General features: G+C 40.8%; 1 protein-coding gene across 4 annotated transcripts in view; it reads right to left on the bottom strand.

The window, feature by feature from the left end:
* Positions 1-6,454: 6,454 nt before the first annotated feature.
* The window catches only part of Fcho2 (FCH and mu domain containing endocytic adaptor 2), a 103,116-nt gene continuing 92,891 nt past the window's right edge, over positions 6,455-16,679 (bottom strand). For 3 of the 4 annotated variants that reach the window (XM_063281690.1, XM_063281689.1, XM_063281691.1), the window contains 6 exons: positions 15,928-16,083; positions 15,539-15,671; positions 14,324-14,523; positions 13,729-13,793; positions 9,079-9,243; positions 6,455-8,766 (listed from right to left, as the gene is read on the bottom strand). In XM_063281690.1, coding sequence (XP_063137760.1) covers positions 8,744-8,766; positions 9,079-9,243; positions 13,729-13,793; positions 14,324-14,523; positions 15,539-15,671; positions 15,928-16,083 — 742 coding nt within the window. In that variant the 3' untranslated portion in view covers positions 6,455-8,743. The remainder of the gene's footprint in view (positions 8,767-9,078; positions 9,244-13,728; positions 13,794-14,323; positions 14,524-15,538; positions 15,672-15,927; positions 16,084-16,679) is intronic. The other variant, NM_001191632.1, reaches the window with a different exon arrangement.

Below are 16,679 nucleotides of genomic sequence, written 5' to 3' on the forward strand. Positions count from 1 at the left end.
TAGGAATGTGCTTCCTAAGTGGGACATGCTTCCTACATCAACTAGCAATCAAGAAAACTGCTCTACAAAGCATCCACAGGTCATCCTGACAAGGGAATTACCCAACTGAAGTTCCCTCTACCCAGGTGACTCTAGTTAGGTTCAACTTAACAAGTAAAACCACCCAACAGAGTCACTATTGGCAACAATTCTGAAGATGACAGGATTTTTTTTTTCTATTAAAAATAAAGAGAGAGATAGAAAAGAAATCTTTTGAGGGATCAAAATGGCTCAATTGGTACAGGGCCTGCCACACAAGCATTAGGACCTGATTTCAGATCCCAGCACTGAGGAAATACAGACTGCGGGATACCTGGGGCTTGATGGCCAGCCCATCTAGTTCAGTTGGTAAGCCCTGGGTTCAGTGAGAGACCATCTCAAAATTAAGGTTAAGAGCTATTACAAGACTTTCTCAGACCCACCAGCGGTTCGGTAATGACACAGAGACTTTTATACAGCTTAAAGTTTTACGCCTTCAGTTAGGAGAATCTCTCAGCTACTCTTTAAACTTAACCAGACCATGCTAGCTTATGACTCCCCCCCTCCCCCCATGTGGCTAACTCTATACCTCCCTGCTCTGCTCTGGTCATGACTATTCTCTTCCACATCAATTTCTGAATCTTCTCTGTTGCCGTCTCTTCCAGGAAGTCCCACCCTTGTACTTCCTGTCCCAGCCATTGGCCATTAGCTCTTTATTACAACCAATCAACAGTGAGACAACATCTGATACAAGTCCTAGATTGGTTTTAGGCAGATGAGGAAGGAGAAATATTTACAAAATAGAAAACCCAGTTAGGGGGCATAGAAATGACAATACCAGAGTCCTGCCAGCATTTAGCTCTTTGTCAGTACAAAATTAACAATTGAAAATATAGAGACATACCTTTATACCATCGAGGAAGGTTACCCCAACAATGAGCAATTGGGAAAGGCACCCAATATTGACCTTTGGCTCCCACATATGGGACACAGGTTTGCAAGTTTGCATACACTACACAGGTAGGATTTTGAATGCCAGTGATGAAGAAACAGAGGCAGACATTCTAAGTGGGGTAGAAGATCATGACTGGCAGAACCCGGGGCTTTAAAAAGGGCCGTGGGATTAATAGTGAGTCTGTTCAACTAAAGAACCGAAGACCAAGCAGGGCAGTGGTGGCAAACTCCTTTAATCCCAGCATTCGGGAGGTATTGGCAGATGGATCTCTGAGTTTCAGGCCAGATTGGTCTGTGTAATGAGTTCCAGGACATCCAGAGCTACATGCCTAAAATCTAACAAACAAAGAAACAAGGAATCCAATATCAAACATGATTATAGAGTAAGGAGGAGAGATTGCCTCATTCCCCACAGAATCAGAAGGGACTACATTCTAGGTAAAAACATCACCTTGAGCCAGGCATGGTGGTGCTTGCCTTTAATCCCAGAGCTCTGGAGCAGAGGCAGTGGGATATCTGAGTTACAGCCCAGCCTGGTCTACAGAATCCCAGGACAGCCAGGCTATAAACAGGGATGCCTTGTCTAAAAGGGGAGGAGGAGGAGGAGGAGGAGGAAGAAGAGGAAGAGGAGGAGGAGGAGGAGGAAGAGGAGGAAGAGGAGGAAGAGGAGGAAGAGGAGGAGGAGGAGGAGGACGACGACGACGACAAAGAAGATGAAGAGGACAAAGGACACGAAGATGAAGACAATGAAGAAGATGACAAAGAAGAAACAACTTACAATGCCAAATATGGGGTTTTCTCAATGTTGTAAGGCAAGAGAGACTTTAGACATTTTCGTGGAAAGAACCATCAAACTGATAGTTTCTAGGACAGGCTAAAAATAGTAGGAGGGTGTTGCTAACAACATCCCAATCAAAGTGGTGAGCGACCAACAACACCGTCGCTACCCTTCTGACACACACACACTCCACTCAGAGTCTAATTGACATAACCTGTATCATGAATGCTAAATTGTTATTTAAAAATACATACAAGGGTCTGGGGAGATGGCCTGTTGGTTGAGAGTACTTCCTGCTCTTGCAGAGGATCAGGTCCCGTTTTCTGGATACTGGCGGGGTGCCCACAAGTTCATCTGTGCCTCTGGCATATCTAGTATCCGTGACTGGCTTCCCTGGGCTTAGCTAGGCCACTTGACCAGTTGCAACATATAATGGCTTCAACTAGAACGTGCTCTGCTGACAGGGCAGGGCAGGTGGGTGTTCATCAGATACTGCTAGATCACTGGTGTGAAGACAGAACATAACCAGCTTGCATTTCTGAGATTTCTGCCTGGTCAATAGTGCAGTCTCTGAGAGCAAGCAAGAGGACTGAAGAATGGGAGCAAGCTTCATGGAAATAATTACACACCTTCACAGGTTGTCAGCAACCTCGACTTCCCATTGCAAACCATGGAGTCTTAACATGAGTTTCATTTCCATCACTCGTCATCTAAGAATTTATCCCTAGGTCCTATAGATTGCATTATCAGACATAGTTCTCACTCAGTAGTCAGGAACTGATACCAGGAGAAAGTACCAGTTTAAAACACAAATCCTAAATGTATCACATGCCCATCTATGAGAAAGAGAAAGCCCGTGTGTGTGCATGAGATGGGTTTCCTCACCAGGTAAAGGTCTAGAGATTCGGTAGTTGGATTTTAGGCCGTCCCTAGGCAGCCATGCTTCTGTTAAACTACAAGGCTGTTTCCTGGTATCTTCCCTAGAATATTCATACAAGGTATGTCTGTACAGTTTGGCACCTTAGAACAAAGACTGTATGTAGCAATGGACATAGAAGGCAAACTAAAGTGTTCTTAATCAAGTTGGAAACAGCACAAGTTGCTGTCATTAGGGCGTATCACTCCCTTAATTTTACCACCTATCACAGGGGTAAGGACTGCCACATACACCGAAGGGCCACAGCCAAGAAGTTTTCTCCTAGTTCAAAGATCCCTTTACCATACCCAGAAACAACAACATGTGGCACCTAAGCCACATGATGCAGAACTAAAGGACTACGCTTATGCAGATCAACAAGGTTACATTTCTAGAACTTCAAACAACAGAGCCAAACTTTGGCGATTTCAAGTCACCTTGGCTGTAGGACAAGAAGTAGAATTTTTTGCAGTTAATAGGAATGAGTGGTGGGTTTAAGACTGCAAGGCAGAGCACAGCCACACATTTCCAGTAAAAAATCTCCAGGGAGAGCTGGGCAGTGGTAGCACACGCCTCTAATCCCAGCACTCAGAGAGAAGAGTCTTTGAGTTTGATCTTTGAGTTTCACCTGGTCTACAGAGTTGTAGGATAGCCAAGGTTACACAGAGAAAACCTGTATCAAAAAATATAAAACAATCAAAAATTCTCCAGGGAAAGTCAGTGGTAAAGTGACTAGACACCTAGGTTCAATATTCACCAGCGTCACATGCCTCCAAATAAAGTCTTTGGTGGGCATCAATTGGTGCATACAAAGGAGCAGCTTCTGTATGGGACCAGTCCCCTTCTAGTTTCTTCTGAGAAACTAACTTCAGAGTCCTTGATGATATCTAGGTATTTTTCCTTGACTGCTCTAAGAAATGCCATGTGACATGGTATGCAGTTATTCACACGAAAAGCCAAACAAGAGGTTATTTCTAGGATTTTTATAGCAAAGCAGATAGTATCTGGAAAATTTATTGAAGCCATATAAAATCTGCATACCTTGCGATGTTCTACAGGCTACATTACTTCTGGTTAATAACTGAACTTGAAAATATTTGTATTTAAGAAATTCTCATGTTTCTTACCCAAAGAAGCTCATAGGGTTGTCTTTTTCCCTTCCTCATAGTTTGACTATCAACAAAACATCTGTTTTCAGAGGTTTTTGCAATCATGTTTTACATATTTCATACAATGTCTTTTCTTTCAGGAGAAAAAAAAAAATCTGTTCACCCATGTGAATCAACTGAAATGTCCTCCTGCAGAAGCTAGGCTTCCAGTACATCTTCCAGCTTCTCATTTGAAAACTTGGGCTGTAAAACACCCCGGTCTAGGGGCTGGGGATTTAGCTCAGTGGTAAAGCGCTTACCTAGGAAGCGCAAGGCCCTGGGTTCGGTCCCCAGCTCCGAAAAAAAAGAACCAAAAAAAAAAAAAAAAAAAAAAAAACAACCCCGGTCTAGTGGCACATTTTTATACCCAGCACTAGGAGACTAAGGCAGCTGAATCCTGATTCAACACTAGCCTGGACTGAGACCAGGCTAAACTGTAGAGTCACAAGATGTCAATGTGTGGGGTGTGTGGTGTGTGTGTGTGTATGTGTTTCTACACACAAACATCAAAAAAAGACCAGAAAGAAGTCACTCTGTTGAGTGTGCAAGCCTCTACTGCTTGCCCACTTCTGTTCTTAGGCTGGCACACCAAGATGCTTCCTTCCCCCAGCTAGCTGACTGACTGGAGCTTTTCACTAAGTACTGTGTGTGCCTCCAACAAGAACCCTAAGAAAGCAAAGCCAAAAGCAGCACTTATGTGGAGAAAAAAATTCTGAAGACTAAACTAGCAAGAAGCTGAAAGGCTACCTCACCTCAAGCAGTGACTGCCACCTGGGTGTTCTGGTCACATCGACATGTGAGGGCTTACATGTAAACTGACATGGAGATGAACTGAGGAAAAGTTTGTTTTTCTTTTTTATTTGGTTATCGAGGGTTTTTTGTTTTATTGTTTGTCCTAGAACTCACTCTGTAGGCCAGGCTGGCCTCAAACTCACAGAGATCTGTCTGCCTCTGCCTCTGCCTCCTGAGGGCTACAATGGAAGGCATGTGCCGCATTTGCTTTTCTTACTTTGTGAAAACTGAAACTCAAGTTTTGTAAGGGAGCACTACCCTAATCTAAGCTGAAATCAAACCACCTTTGCTGCAGGCTCCCGCCCTCATCTCTGTTGCTCATTTGAATTGTGGCCTTGATTTTAGAGGAAGAACAATGTTGACGCAAGCTGTATTTTAATATACCACCACCAAAAATCTTGCTATCCTGGTAGGATCATCTGCAAATCAGGTAATTATGGGAAGCAGCTTTAGCAGAAAAAATTTTGTGCAGTTCACATCAACAGGAATTTCAACCTGCACTCTATTTCTAAGTGTTTTTCTAAAGATACTATAAATGTGAAAAAGAAAAGAAAGCATGGACAACAGCAAATATTTGTATAAAATGAAAACAGAAGTTGTAACGGCTTGGTGAGGGTTCCAGGAAGGTATCTGCTTTCAGTGTACACACTTACAAAAATAGAGGGTTACGTATGGTGGTGGATACTTGTAATTCCAACATTTGGGGAGCAGAGGTAGATTATGGGCCCAAAGGTAGCCTGGGCACTTAATGAGCTCCAGGACAGCAGTCTCAAAGATAGTGAAATTTAGTATGGAGTTAACAGTATTGTGGTAGTGTTTCAGTATCAGTAACTGTGGTGGTGTTTTGAATTAAGAATGGACCCCTAGGCTCATGTATTTGAATGTTTAGTCATCTGGGAGTGGCACTGCTTCACAAGGATTTGGAGGTGTGGCTTTGTTGGAGAATGTGTCACTCGGGGTGGTCTCTGAGGTTTCAAAAGCCCAAGCCAGGCCTAGTGACTTTCTCTTCCTCCTGCTGTCTGCAGATCTGATGAACTCTCAGCTACTCTCCAGCACCATGTCTGCCAGTGTGCTGCCATGGTCCCTGCCATGATAATAAACGTCTGAAACTGTAAGAAAGCTCCAATCAAATGCTTTCTCTTATGGGAATGGTCACGACTAAAGTGTCTCTTCACAGCAACAGAACAGTGACCTTTTGCTCCTTTCTTTGGTGGTCTTTTGGTTTTACTCTGTTTTTCAGATTTGATGTTCCTAACTTCTGACATGATTTTTTTTTTAAGTTACACTTATTTACTTGCTATCTTATTGTGTGTGTATGTAGGTCAGAGGACCACTTGATGCGAGTCAGTTCCCTCCTTGCTTTGTGTGGGCCTGGGGGACTGAACTCAGGTCATCAGGCTTGGTGACAAGCACCTTTCCCAGCTGAGCACCTCTTGAGCCTCATCATGATTTTAAATTATATATAATTGTTCCTAAGGAACTGGTTAAGAAGAAAGTCTTTACTGAAGTTCACAATCAACTTAAATATATTTATAAATATGTTAAAAATAATTCATTGTTAAGCATTTTTGATATTTAGAGAAACACTCCAAGTTCTCTATGACTAGGAAAACTTCAGCAGTTCAATTGTACGCTAGCACAGAGGTGACCTGAAGCTTAAAGCCTGCTGGGGCCCTGCTGAGGCTCTGGCTCAGGGGCACAGTGCCTTGCTTAGCACACACCAAACCCTGGGCTTGAGCTCTACTACCACAAAAGGAGAACAATTACAGTAAAGTTCAAGTTAAGCACACACTCCTAACACCTATAACACATATATTAATAGGATACAAAGACACATAAAGTCATTGCTAAATTATATATTACACGTTTATTAGGAATACAACTTTCATGTAAAATTTACATTTTATGAAAAAATCAAAAGTATTTACAAAATTTTGGAAGACAGATGTGCTCTAATTACAACCCAAAGTAGTAAATGACGACCCTTGAACGCTCACTGTGCTAAGAGTTCTGTGTTTACAAATTCTTGTTAAAGAAGCAGCTACAAAGTTATCACTGTACACAAGCAAGAACCAGCTTGCTAGATAAGATAGTCTCCCACTGACTCTACTGGGTCTTTTTAAACATTAGTGAATTTTTAAATGGAAAAAAGAATCACTATAAACTCATATGGCTTTAAAACTGTAACCTGTACCCAATATAAACTTGCATGTCGACACTCAGTATGAAGGCTGTGGGGATTAGGAAAGTGCACAAGGTTAACCAACCATTCCACTCACTTCAACATTTTAAGGTAATACTTGATTAACAACAGACAGTGTCAGATTTCAAATAGTAAAGCATTAACTGCCCAATAAAAGCAGATTTAGTCAATATTTTAGTAAGTGTAATTGAAACTGGCATTTTAAAGATTGTAAGAGTTAGAAACTCTCATTTTGATAGTTAGTAAAGGCTGAATTTTCTTATCTTTACCTAAGTCAAACCTAAATTTAGAAAAGGAATAATACTGAATAAAAAATGCTCATTTGTATTACATACTGTGAAAAAGAACAGATTTCTGCTGTTTAATATAGCAAGGTGTTATATTAATGTCTAGAAATAGGGATTTTATTTTCTCTAATGCTTAACAAAATTAGTGGTTTACATAAATTACCAGATATAACACAAGCTATCACTTCTATGGAAAAAAAAAAGGACACTGGTATTTATCATAAACTCCTGTCTGTGAATTATGAGGCCCTGTCTAGAACACACTCTTGTTAGTGGGGTTGACGTCAAGCTGCTGCGCGGCATGAGCAGCTCATTTAAGAGGCTCTTCCCCGTCCTTCACGTCATACATCGCCCACCTCACCATGTGGGAATCTGACCATCTCCTAGTTGTTAAAATAAAACAACTGATAGTACTTCTTTCATTGCTAAATGAATCCTCAAAAAAAAAAAAAAATTCTTAAAAGGCTAGAAAACTTGTGTTCACAACACAATAATGTGTAAATTTTTTTTTTTGATAAATAGGGTAAGGGAAATGCTAAATTATAGTTAAAATACCAGTTACGGATTTACCACCATAGTTTCAGAGCTTGTCTGTGTCACACACTTATAATGAGGTCAATGTTGAATATCTGAAGGTAATTTTATTCCCAGTAAACATACTCCACTAGGCTGATTTGTTTTTCTAGTGGCTACGGTGTATCACTAAAGAAATGAGACAGGATTTTTAAGTATAAATTATCTTTTAGTTATTTTGAATTTTCTTCTCAATTACAAGCCAGAAGTATTTTTTAAGTTGCAAATATCTTTTAAATATGCTTGAGCACGGTATGAATCTGAAGAGAAGATCCGGAGTGAGGCACATTAATTAACACAAACTAGAGAGGCACATTTCTGGTTTTTGTTATTGTTTTAAAAAGGCACACATTATGTAATCCATACAAAAATAAATTAAATCTACAGCATTAATTCATCAAAACAATCACAACTTCTATAAAGTTAATTAACTGCAGAAGTAAGTTTTTCTGCTGTCCTTTGCAAGCTTATTTTAAAACACATTGCACTTGAGAATTTCAAAAAGTTATATAAAACACCATTTACACTTTATCAATGTGCTTCGGAGAATCAGATTATAGGGATGTTTTTGTTTGCATACAACTTGGACTCTGGTCTGATTACCTTATGGCACGTAACTCAATTAGATTGAGTTCTGATTTAACATTCAAAGCCTAAAAATTCATGTTCTTGTTATATTTATTCAAACTTAGGAAACTTCAAAGGTTAACTCTGAGTCTAAACACTTATGGAAAGCTAAATAACATTGTGCTTGCTCTCCTGAAATTTTAGGCTTGTTACTACATTCTAACCTTTTTAAGAACACAGACACTGAAGATAACAAGCGTCAATTTTAGTGACAATTTGAATGCACATGCTTCCAGAATATCACATTTGATCATTTACTGTATACAAGGTCATTTCAGTGCTATTTCTTTCAACAATACTTTGAAAGTGCAATTTAATGTTTGTAGTCAGCTTTCAAAGAGCGAATTTGAAAGACATCATACAAGTAGAAATAGTGTTTGGGAGGAACAGGTGACGCAGAGTGGCGGGTGCCCACTAGTCCCCTGAGAAAACCGCATTCTGGTTCCATCAACAATCTGCCAAGTATCGTCCTGAAAAACACCAAGCAGACCTTCACAGTTACAGTTTCAGATATATTCAAATGATATATTCAGTGTTCTTTGTGGTTACAGACACAGAACTCTAATTCCCCTCTGTCATTTACAAGTCATTAGAATCACATCTATGCTGAAAACAGAAAACTCTCTACCAAGACTGCCTCTACCTGACAACTACTGTGTCTGTAGGTCTGGGTGGGGGTGGGGGTGGGGGTGGGGTGAGGTGGTAGTCCATTTAAATTATAAACTACTAGAGCACAAGTGTTTCCCATGTACACTAAAAGAGTTCAAAACATGCCAACTTACCAGTGGCAAAACGCTTCTTTACTAAAGAAAGTCTATAGCCAGTACCAACAAGCTCGATGTCTACTCCTGAGAGGGTATTTCCCTCACTAAGGAATTGCACCGCGAGTGTGGCAGGCTTGCTGGGACCTTCTGAAAGATCAAATTTTGCTCTGAGGGATCCAGAACCTGTAAAGATAAGAATAAAGACCTCATAATGGATACAATACACTGCACAGCAAATAAAACTAAATGAGCATCTAAGCTGGTGCTTTTCAATCTTCCTAATGCTTAACTCCCTACTGCAGCTCCTCGTGTTGTGGGGACCCCCAACCATAAAGCTACCTTTGTTTCTACTTCTTAACTGTAATTTTGTTACTGTTATGAATCCTAATATAAGTATCTGAATATATAACCCCCAGACAGGTCGACACCCACAGGTCAATAATAAATTCACGAGATGCATGTACTAAACAAACCACTGCCTGCTTAAAATCAAACCTTTTTCAGTGAGCCAGAATTTCTACTACATAATCTTTTTTCTTTTTTTCCGTTTAAATGTAGAAGCACTCTGCCTGCGTGTACACCTAAATGCCAGAAGAGGACATCAGATTTCTTTATGGTCGTGAGCCACCATGTGAATGCTGGGAACTGAGCTCAATTAACTGCTGAGCCATCTCACTGGCCCCACTAGGTCATCTCAACCATCCTTTTACTAATAGTAGCGTTCAGAGATGAATACTACTTAGACAGATGCCTGCGACGCATACATATTACAGTGAGTCAACAAGGATGAAGGAAACCACAGAGGACAGACAGCACACAGCAAATACTGGGATTGGGGGAGCCGCAATGGGGACAAACCCAGAACAAGACAAAGTAAAGACAAGTGAGTGCTGAGTACCAGAACATACAGTCCCCAAAGGGATAAGAAAAGGCGGATGAGATGACGGCATCAGCCTCACTCTTTTCCACTCATCTTTGCTTATTAGCACCATCCTGTACCCAACTGAGCAAACTGGCTAATTGCACCACCATCATTTTTTAAATTTTACTCATACAACATTGCCCCTTAGGTACATTGTAAGACTTCCTTTCAGTCATTTGTTCAGTGTATCCTGTAGGGGGTAGTTCTAATGTTTTGATCAGGAACCTTCAGTGTTCCCTAACTGGTTTTTGATTGATCAATAAAGAGGCTAATGGCTGGGCAGATACTTGTGACTTCCAGTTTTCCCACAGGTGCAGGAGAGAGGACTAGAGATTCACCATGCTTCGGAGAGAGAGAGAGCCACCAGCCATGTGAGATCTAGGGTGGAGTGGCCATCGGCTGCTTCTCTGATTGGGCCTGGGGTAGCAGGGAGGAGGTTAGAAAGGCAACTCAGCTGCAGGCAGAGTCAGGGTGCTGAGCTGGGAGGGAAAGGGACGGTGCAATAGCCACGAGAGGCCTAGAAGAGCCCGGCCACCGAGCTAAAGCATATGCAAATAAGCTAGTGTGTGTGCTTGTCTCTTTCATGTGAGCATCCAAGGGAACCTGGCAGGGCAGGTAGTGTGGTCCGCCTGGAGCTTAAGGCAGGGTAGCAGGAACTACACAGTATGCCAGTATGACTGCAGTACAAGTAGACAATCAGTGGCACTAATGAATCTGACAAAGGGTGTGTGAAAACACGTTTCTACTGAACGTACACACTAATGGGCATGCTGGGTGTACCATAGGCAGAACAAGGTACTGGGATGAAGACAGACCTGTGAGAACAGGCTTAAGAGAACAACATCTAGACCACCGTATCTGATGAACAGGACACAAGTAAAGGGCACTTGAGATGAGACTAGAATAGTAGCAAAGACCAGACTACAACAAAGAGCTTATGACATAACCACAAAGTTAACACCCAAGAAAAGAAAGGCAAGGATATCTCAGATTAGTGTCCTAGAAGAGAGGAGGGACTAGATGCAAAGTAGAGAGACCAACTGTAAGACAATGCAACAGTTTATCAGAGCTCTGGGTGACAGGAGAGGGGATCTGTAGTAGGGCCGAGGCAGAAGACACAGTATTTAAAAGGAAAGAAAGGAGGGGTCTAGAAGAATTTCTAACCTAATTTAACCTGGGTTTCTGGTTAGGAAAATGTTTCTTTTTTTTTTTTTTTTTTTTTTTTTTGGGTTCTTTTTTTCGGAGCTGGGGACCGAACCCAGGGCCTTGCGCTTCCTAGGCAAGTGCTCTACCACTGAGCTAAATCCCCAACCCCAGGAAAATGTTTCTTAACTAGAGTGCTATGATCCCTCAGTCCTATAAGACGTCCTGCATACCAGATATTTACATTTTGATTCATAACAGTAGAAAAATTACAGTTATGAAATAGCAATGAAAATAATTATTGTTGGGGGTCACCACATGATGAAAAAAGAGTATTAAAAAGTTGTAGCATTAGGAGGGTTGACAACTACTGTGTTTGGGGAAGTGGACAGACTTGCTCAGTAGCAGCAGTAAGACATTTTAATCCCTGTATAAAGTTCAACAGCACAGGGGTTGGGGATTTAGCTCAGTGGTAGAGCGCTTGCCTAGGAAGCGCAAGGCCCTGGGTTTGGTCCCCAGCTCCGAAAAAAAGAACCAAAAAAAAAAAAGTTCAACAGCTGTTGTGACTAGCCTGTCCTCCACTATCATGCCTGGTGACGCACACTGCAGTGCAGAACTCTTAGTTGCTGCCCACACAGTCTGAAGGTTGTACACCCTTGTTCAACAGCTCAGCTCTGTGAAAGTTCCACTGCCAGAACCGGCAAGGAGCAGCTCACCCAGCTACCCTTAAGCTTTCCAACTGCTTCCTGTTCCTATTCTGGGAACTGAGATAAAAGAGAAAACAGATTACTATTTTACAGTGTTCAGATCTGGGTTGTTCTTTGTAAAGGTTTTACTGACAACATCAAAATCACATTCATAAAATTCTCCCATTTCCTCATCTAGAACACTCTCCTATCTGAATAACAGAAGGAAAGTACTAAATATGTGGATAGAAAATATGAATCTTATTTTTGAGGGATAATTCCTTTTCAGGTATATTTAAAATTAACATGTAGGGGTTGGGGATTTAGCTCAGTGGTAGAGCATTTGCCTAGCAAGTGGAAGGCCCTGGGTTCGGTCCCCAGCTCCAGAAAAATAAATAAATAAATAAATAAATAAATAAATAAATAAATAAATAAATAAATAAATAAATAAATAAATAAATAAATTAACATGTGCTTTATTAAATAGAGGAACAAGATACTCTCTTTTCCTTGCTGGTTGTTTGTTAGCCTAATACATAGGATTTCTGATTTGCTTTCCATCTAAGTTAGGAAGTTCAGTGTGGTTCACAAAACTCTCTATGGTAGGAGAAAAGTCAGTGAATCTACTGACTGAAAAATGCTCCCTGTAAGCACTAAACAACAAAAAGGAACTTCAGGCCACCTTGGTTATCTGTCTAGCGCAAATCTGACCCTGCATAATAGTTATAAATAAGAGACAGCCCAGACTTGCTGATGGTCTTTTGTATAGAAATCCTAAGAAGAAAAAACAATGACATTCTCAAAATGTTCAAAATGAACACCTGAACCAACGGGAAGAACTAAAGTGCTAACTCAGTAAGAAAACTTAGTGGAGGCTAATTAGGAAGGTAAGTTAGTTCTCTTTTAACTACTAGAGACTGTGACTAACTCATTTTAAGGAGTTGATTGTCATGTGTCTTTAAGACACATAGTGGGGTTGGGGATTTAGCTCAGTGGTAGAGCGCTTGCCTAGGAAGCGCAAGGCCCTGGGTTCGGTCCCCAGCTCCGAAAAAAAGAACCAAAAAGAAAAAAAAAGACACATAGTGAACAGACAGATGCAGTCAGTAGGAGACAATAAACTTGCTTCTCCTTAAAACTGCTATACAGAACTGAAGACTAACGTTAACTCCAAAAAGAATGAACAGAAGGGTCCCCTCGGCAAGACGGAGCAGACAAGCATTCTCTCAAGGCTGCTTTTCTATGTATTTTCAAAACTATTTTCTATGTAACTGGAGAGGGGAAAGCAAAGGTACCCCATTAACAGAGTAAGATCAATCATCTGCAATTATCTGAGTTATCTACCTGGGGATAGTTCTGCTTTAAAAAAAAAATCTATTACTAGACATTCCTCTTATGTAACACAAGAAGCATTTATCTTGCAGTTATAAAATTGTTATTTTTCTTACAGGAAAAACTGTTCTAAATCTCAGCTTGTCCATTCTTATGTAGGGTACTAACTTCCACCTAGTGGTCAGTTCTTGAACTGAAGACATAAAATTCCAGGGGGAAACTTTCCAGTGAATAAATAAGCTTTTAAAAAACAAACAAACAAACAAGCAAGCAAAAGAAAAATAGCAAAAACAAAACCTGAAGGCGAGATAAAATGGCTCAGCAATGCCTCACCAAGTCTTAAAACCCATGTTTCACTCTCAGGACCCAGAGCAGAAGAAAGAGAACTGACTGCTGCAAGCTTTCCTGTGACCAGACCTGTATGCACTCATACACATAAACAAACAAAGGTAGTGACAGTTACAGAAAACAACCAAGGCTAGGGGCCGGGGCTGGGGCAGCAGAGTAACACATTACTTGCCTAGCATGAACACACCAGAACCTGGATCTGATCCCCAGCACAGAGTATAAGAGGGAGCACACCCTTACCTCCACTGTCTGACTTCTCCGAAATCCCAGATAATTTCCAAAAGGCTTTCATTTGTTCTGCATTCCTGTAATAAAAACAAGTATCGTCAAATTCAGTCTCTAACAGTACCTACTACGTGAATGGACACTCAATAAATGTACCTCAAATATTTTTACTGTAAAAACTACGATGTCCCTTTAGAACAAGATGTCGAACCCTCACCTTCTCCAGCACCGTGCCTGCCTGGACGCTGCCATGCTTCTCACCTTAATGACAATGGACTGAAACTCTGAACCTGCAAGCCAGCCCTAATTTAATGTTGTCCTTGTAAGAGTTGCCTTGGCATGGTGTCTCTTCACAGCAATGGGAACCCTAAACTAGGACACTGCTTTAAATTCTATGCATGCATAGCGATGTGCTTGCCACTGGCCCATACAAGGGTCAGAGGGCCTCCTTTCCATGGTTCTCAGGTTTACTAAGATCATCAGGTTTTCATGGCAAGCACTTAACCCACTCACAATCCACCCTAGCAGCCCAACTACTGTTAGTTTAAGAGGTTAGAACTGTTGCAGCTGGAGACAAACAGAAATGCAAATGGATGCAAAAATAGTTTACCATATTGCAGGAGGAAGGGACTGCATATTTGTGACTCCTCCATCCACTGGTACCACCACCTGTATGTTGGAAAGCACACTAGGTGCGACCATAGCCTCTGGGTTGTACTTATAATCCACTCTCAGATCTGTGGTGCTGGCACTGCATTTCCAGTATGTTGCAAGATTTAGAGGAGTGGACTGAATGCCATTTGATGATACCTTTAAAAAGAATCAAGCAAATACCTGTCTGCCTGAAGAGTAAACAAAGCACATTCATGACGAACACTTAAGCCTACGAATCTGCAGAAGCACAACTGAGCAGGTTGTGAGTGGTTGTTGTTGGGTAAAGCACTCAGCTCAGAGGACAGGGAACAACCTACGGGGCAAACTGCCATGATGCAGTTCCCCAGGATCCAACTGCAGAAAATCTGACCTTACAATACATTTTGGGACAGCACCCAGAAATCAGCTCTATTATGTAATTTTTTATTATTTATTTTTAGAAAGTCTAAAGCCTTTCAAAGGGGGATTCTAAGATTCATCATTAATTAATATGAAATTATAAAGAACTTAGATATACATCAGTGAGATCCCAAAGGTTAGCAAATACTTAGTAACTTTAAGGATAGTAAATGGCATAATTCCTCCTGACTCTTCAGCTCCTTTCTCAAGGGCTCCCTGAGGCCATTCCCTTTTGTCCATACCATGTATTTTCTAACATAACAATATCCTTGTCCCAGCATTTAACAAGCACTAATTACAAATGTCTTTTTTTAGAAACACAAGTTATTTTAGTATCACTACACTATTAAAATTTCAAACATAAATGTAGAATAGAGAATTTGCATGCTTGTGTGCTGCCAGGGATAAACTCTTCTCTAACAGTAACAACAAACCCAGAGGCACACTTAAACACTGTAATGCTAACAGAAACTGCAAGTGCCTGCCATATTGAACTTTAACTGACTGCTTTGGCATTTCTTTATGAAGAACAATGATACTGGAGTTTCCAGGTTAAATATAAATTCATGTATTAATATTTACTCAGTAGTTTAGTCACAAATACACTGTATCATTTGGCTGAAAGTCCTTAACTAATATTGTCTCAATTTTTGAAACAATCTTGTACTCTTGGAATGGACCTCATTTGGCTCTGACACTATTCCTTCAGTGTTCTGCCAGATTCCACTTGTTTCTATGCAAACTTAAGGTTGTCTCGGTTACAGACACTCACCTGGTATTTTAGTACATCTACATTATAATAAGAAGCAGCTGGATTTTGCTCTGACAGCTTCTTGAGGTAGACAGTAACAGCTTGCATGTTCATCCAAAAATCTTTTGTGTTGGAATCACACTGTGATGGATCACTGTATGTGTAAGAAACATTGTTGTTATTTCATTTGACTTATCTTTTTCTTTCTTATATTTAGTCAATTGGTGACCTGGGAAAAATTATAGAAATGAACCAAAAGGTGGGATGAGGGAAAACTAAGGTGAAGGACAGAGCACAGCAGTTTCCCTGAAACACAGCAGCAGCATTAACAGAAAATAAGAGGATGGCACAGAGAAAACATTTCTTAAAAAGAAAGTTCAATGTTAATCTTAAGAGCAGAGCAAACAAACCTGAACACAAGCTGTGAATTTGGAAGAATCTGCTCGAGTCTACTGATGTTTTTCACCCTAAAGCACAGCACAGCTGGAGAGGGGTTGCTCGTGAAGACTTTAATAATTCCACTTGGAAATGATATTGTCACGTCTCCAGTAATCTTCACAATACACCTGACGAGGAAGGACATTGGCAAGTACTTAAATAAGATATTCTAATCTCTTCTCAAAAAGTCTGCTTGGCTTTAAAGGTATATGTATGTATACCTTACAGCTGTAACCCTATACATACAGCTGTTCACCTCTCTGTTCATACATACATATACTTAAATCCCTTATTATAACTGAGATAAATTAGTCTTAGAAAACTCCTTATTAACATAAGCATACTTCTTTGTGTGTGGCTGCCATCCCTGGAAGATCTGTAGGAAGTGCAGCTCTGGTAATACCATCACTAACTCCTTGCAGTTATCTTCTTCTCTTGAGCCCTCTGATAACCTGGGTGTGGTGATGTCTGCTCTTTCTGTTCTGTTTCTTCCTTTGAAATTCATGGTTCACACGGTCCTGTTCAGACCTATCCCCCTCAGACGAGATCTTCAGCAGTCCCTCTGCATTTTCTAAACGCCAAGCCTGGCTCACTGCTCATCTCTCTCTCTGCCCCACTATGTCAGCATAATATTTTGTAAAGCTCACTATCCATCCAGATGGCCCTCTCAATATCTGTCATCACTTAGCTCTTCAATGTCTTCCTTCCAGTGGCTCTGTCCTTT

Source organism: Rattus norvegicus, chromosome 2 (assembly GCF_036323735.1).
Source record: "Rattus norvegicus strain BN/NHsdMcwi chromosome 2, GRCr8, whole genome shotgun sequence".
NCBI classification, from domain to species: domain Eukaryota; kingdom Metazoa; phylum Chordata; class Mammalia; order Rodentia; family Muridae; genus Rattus; species Rattus norvegicus.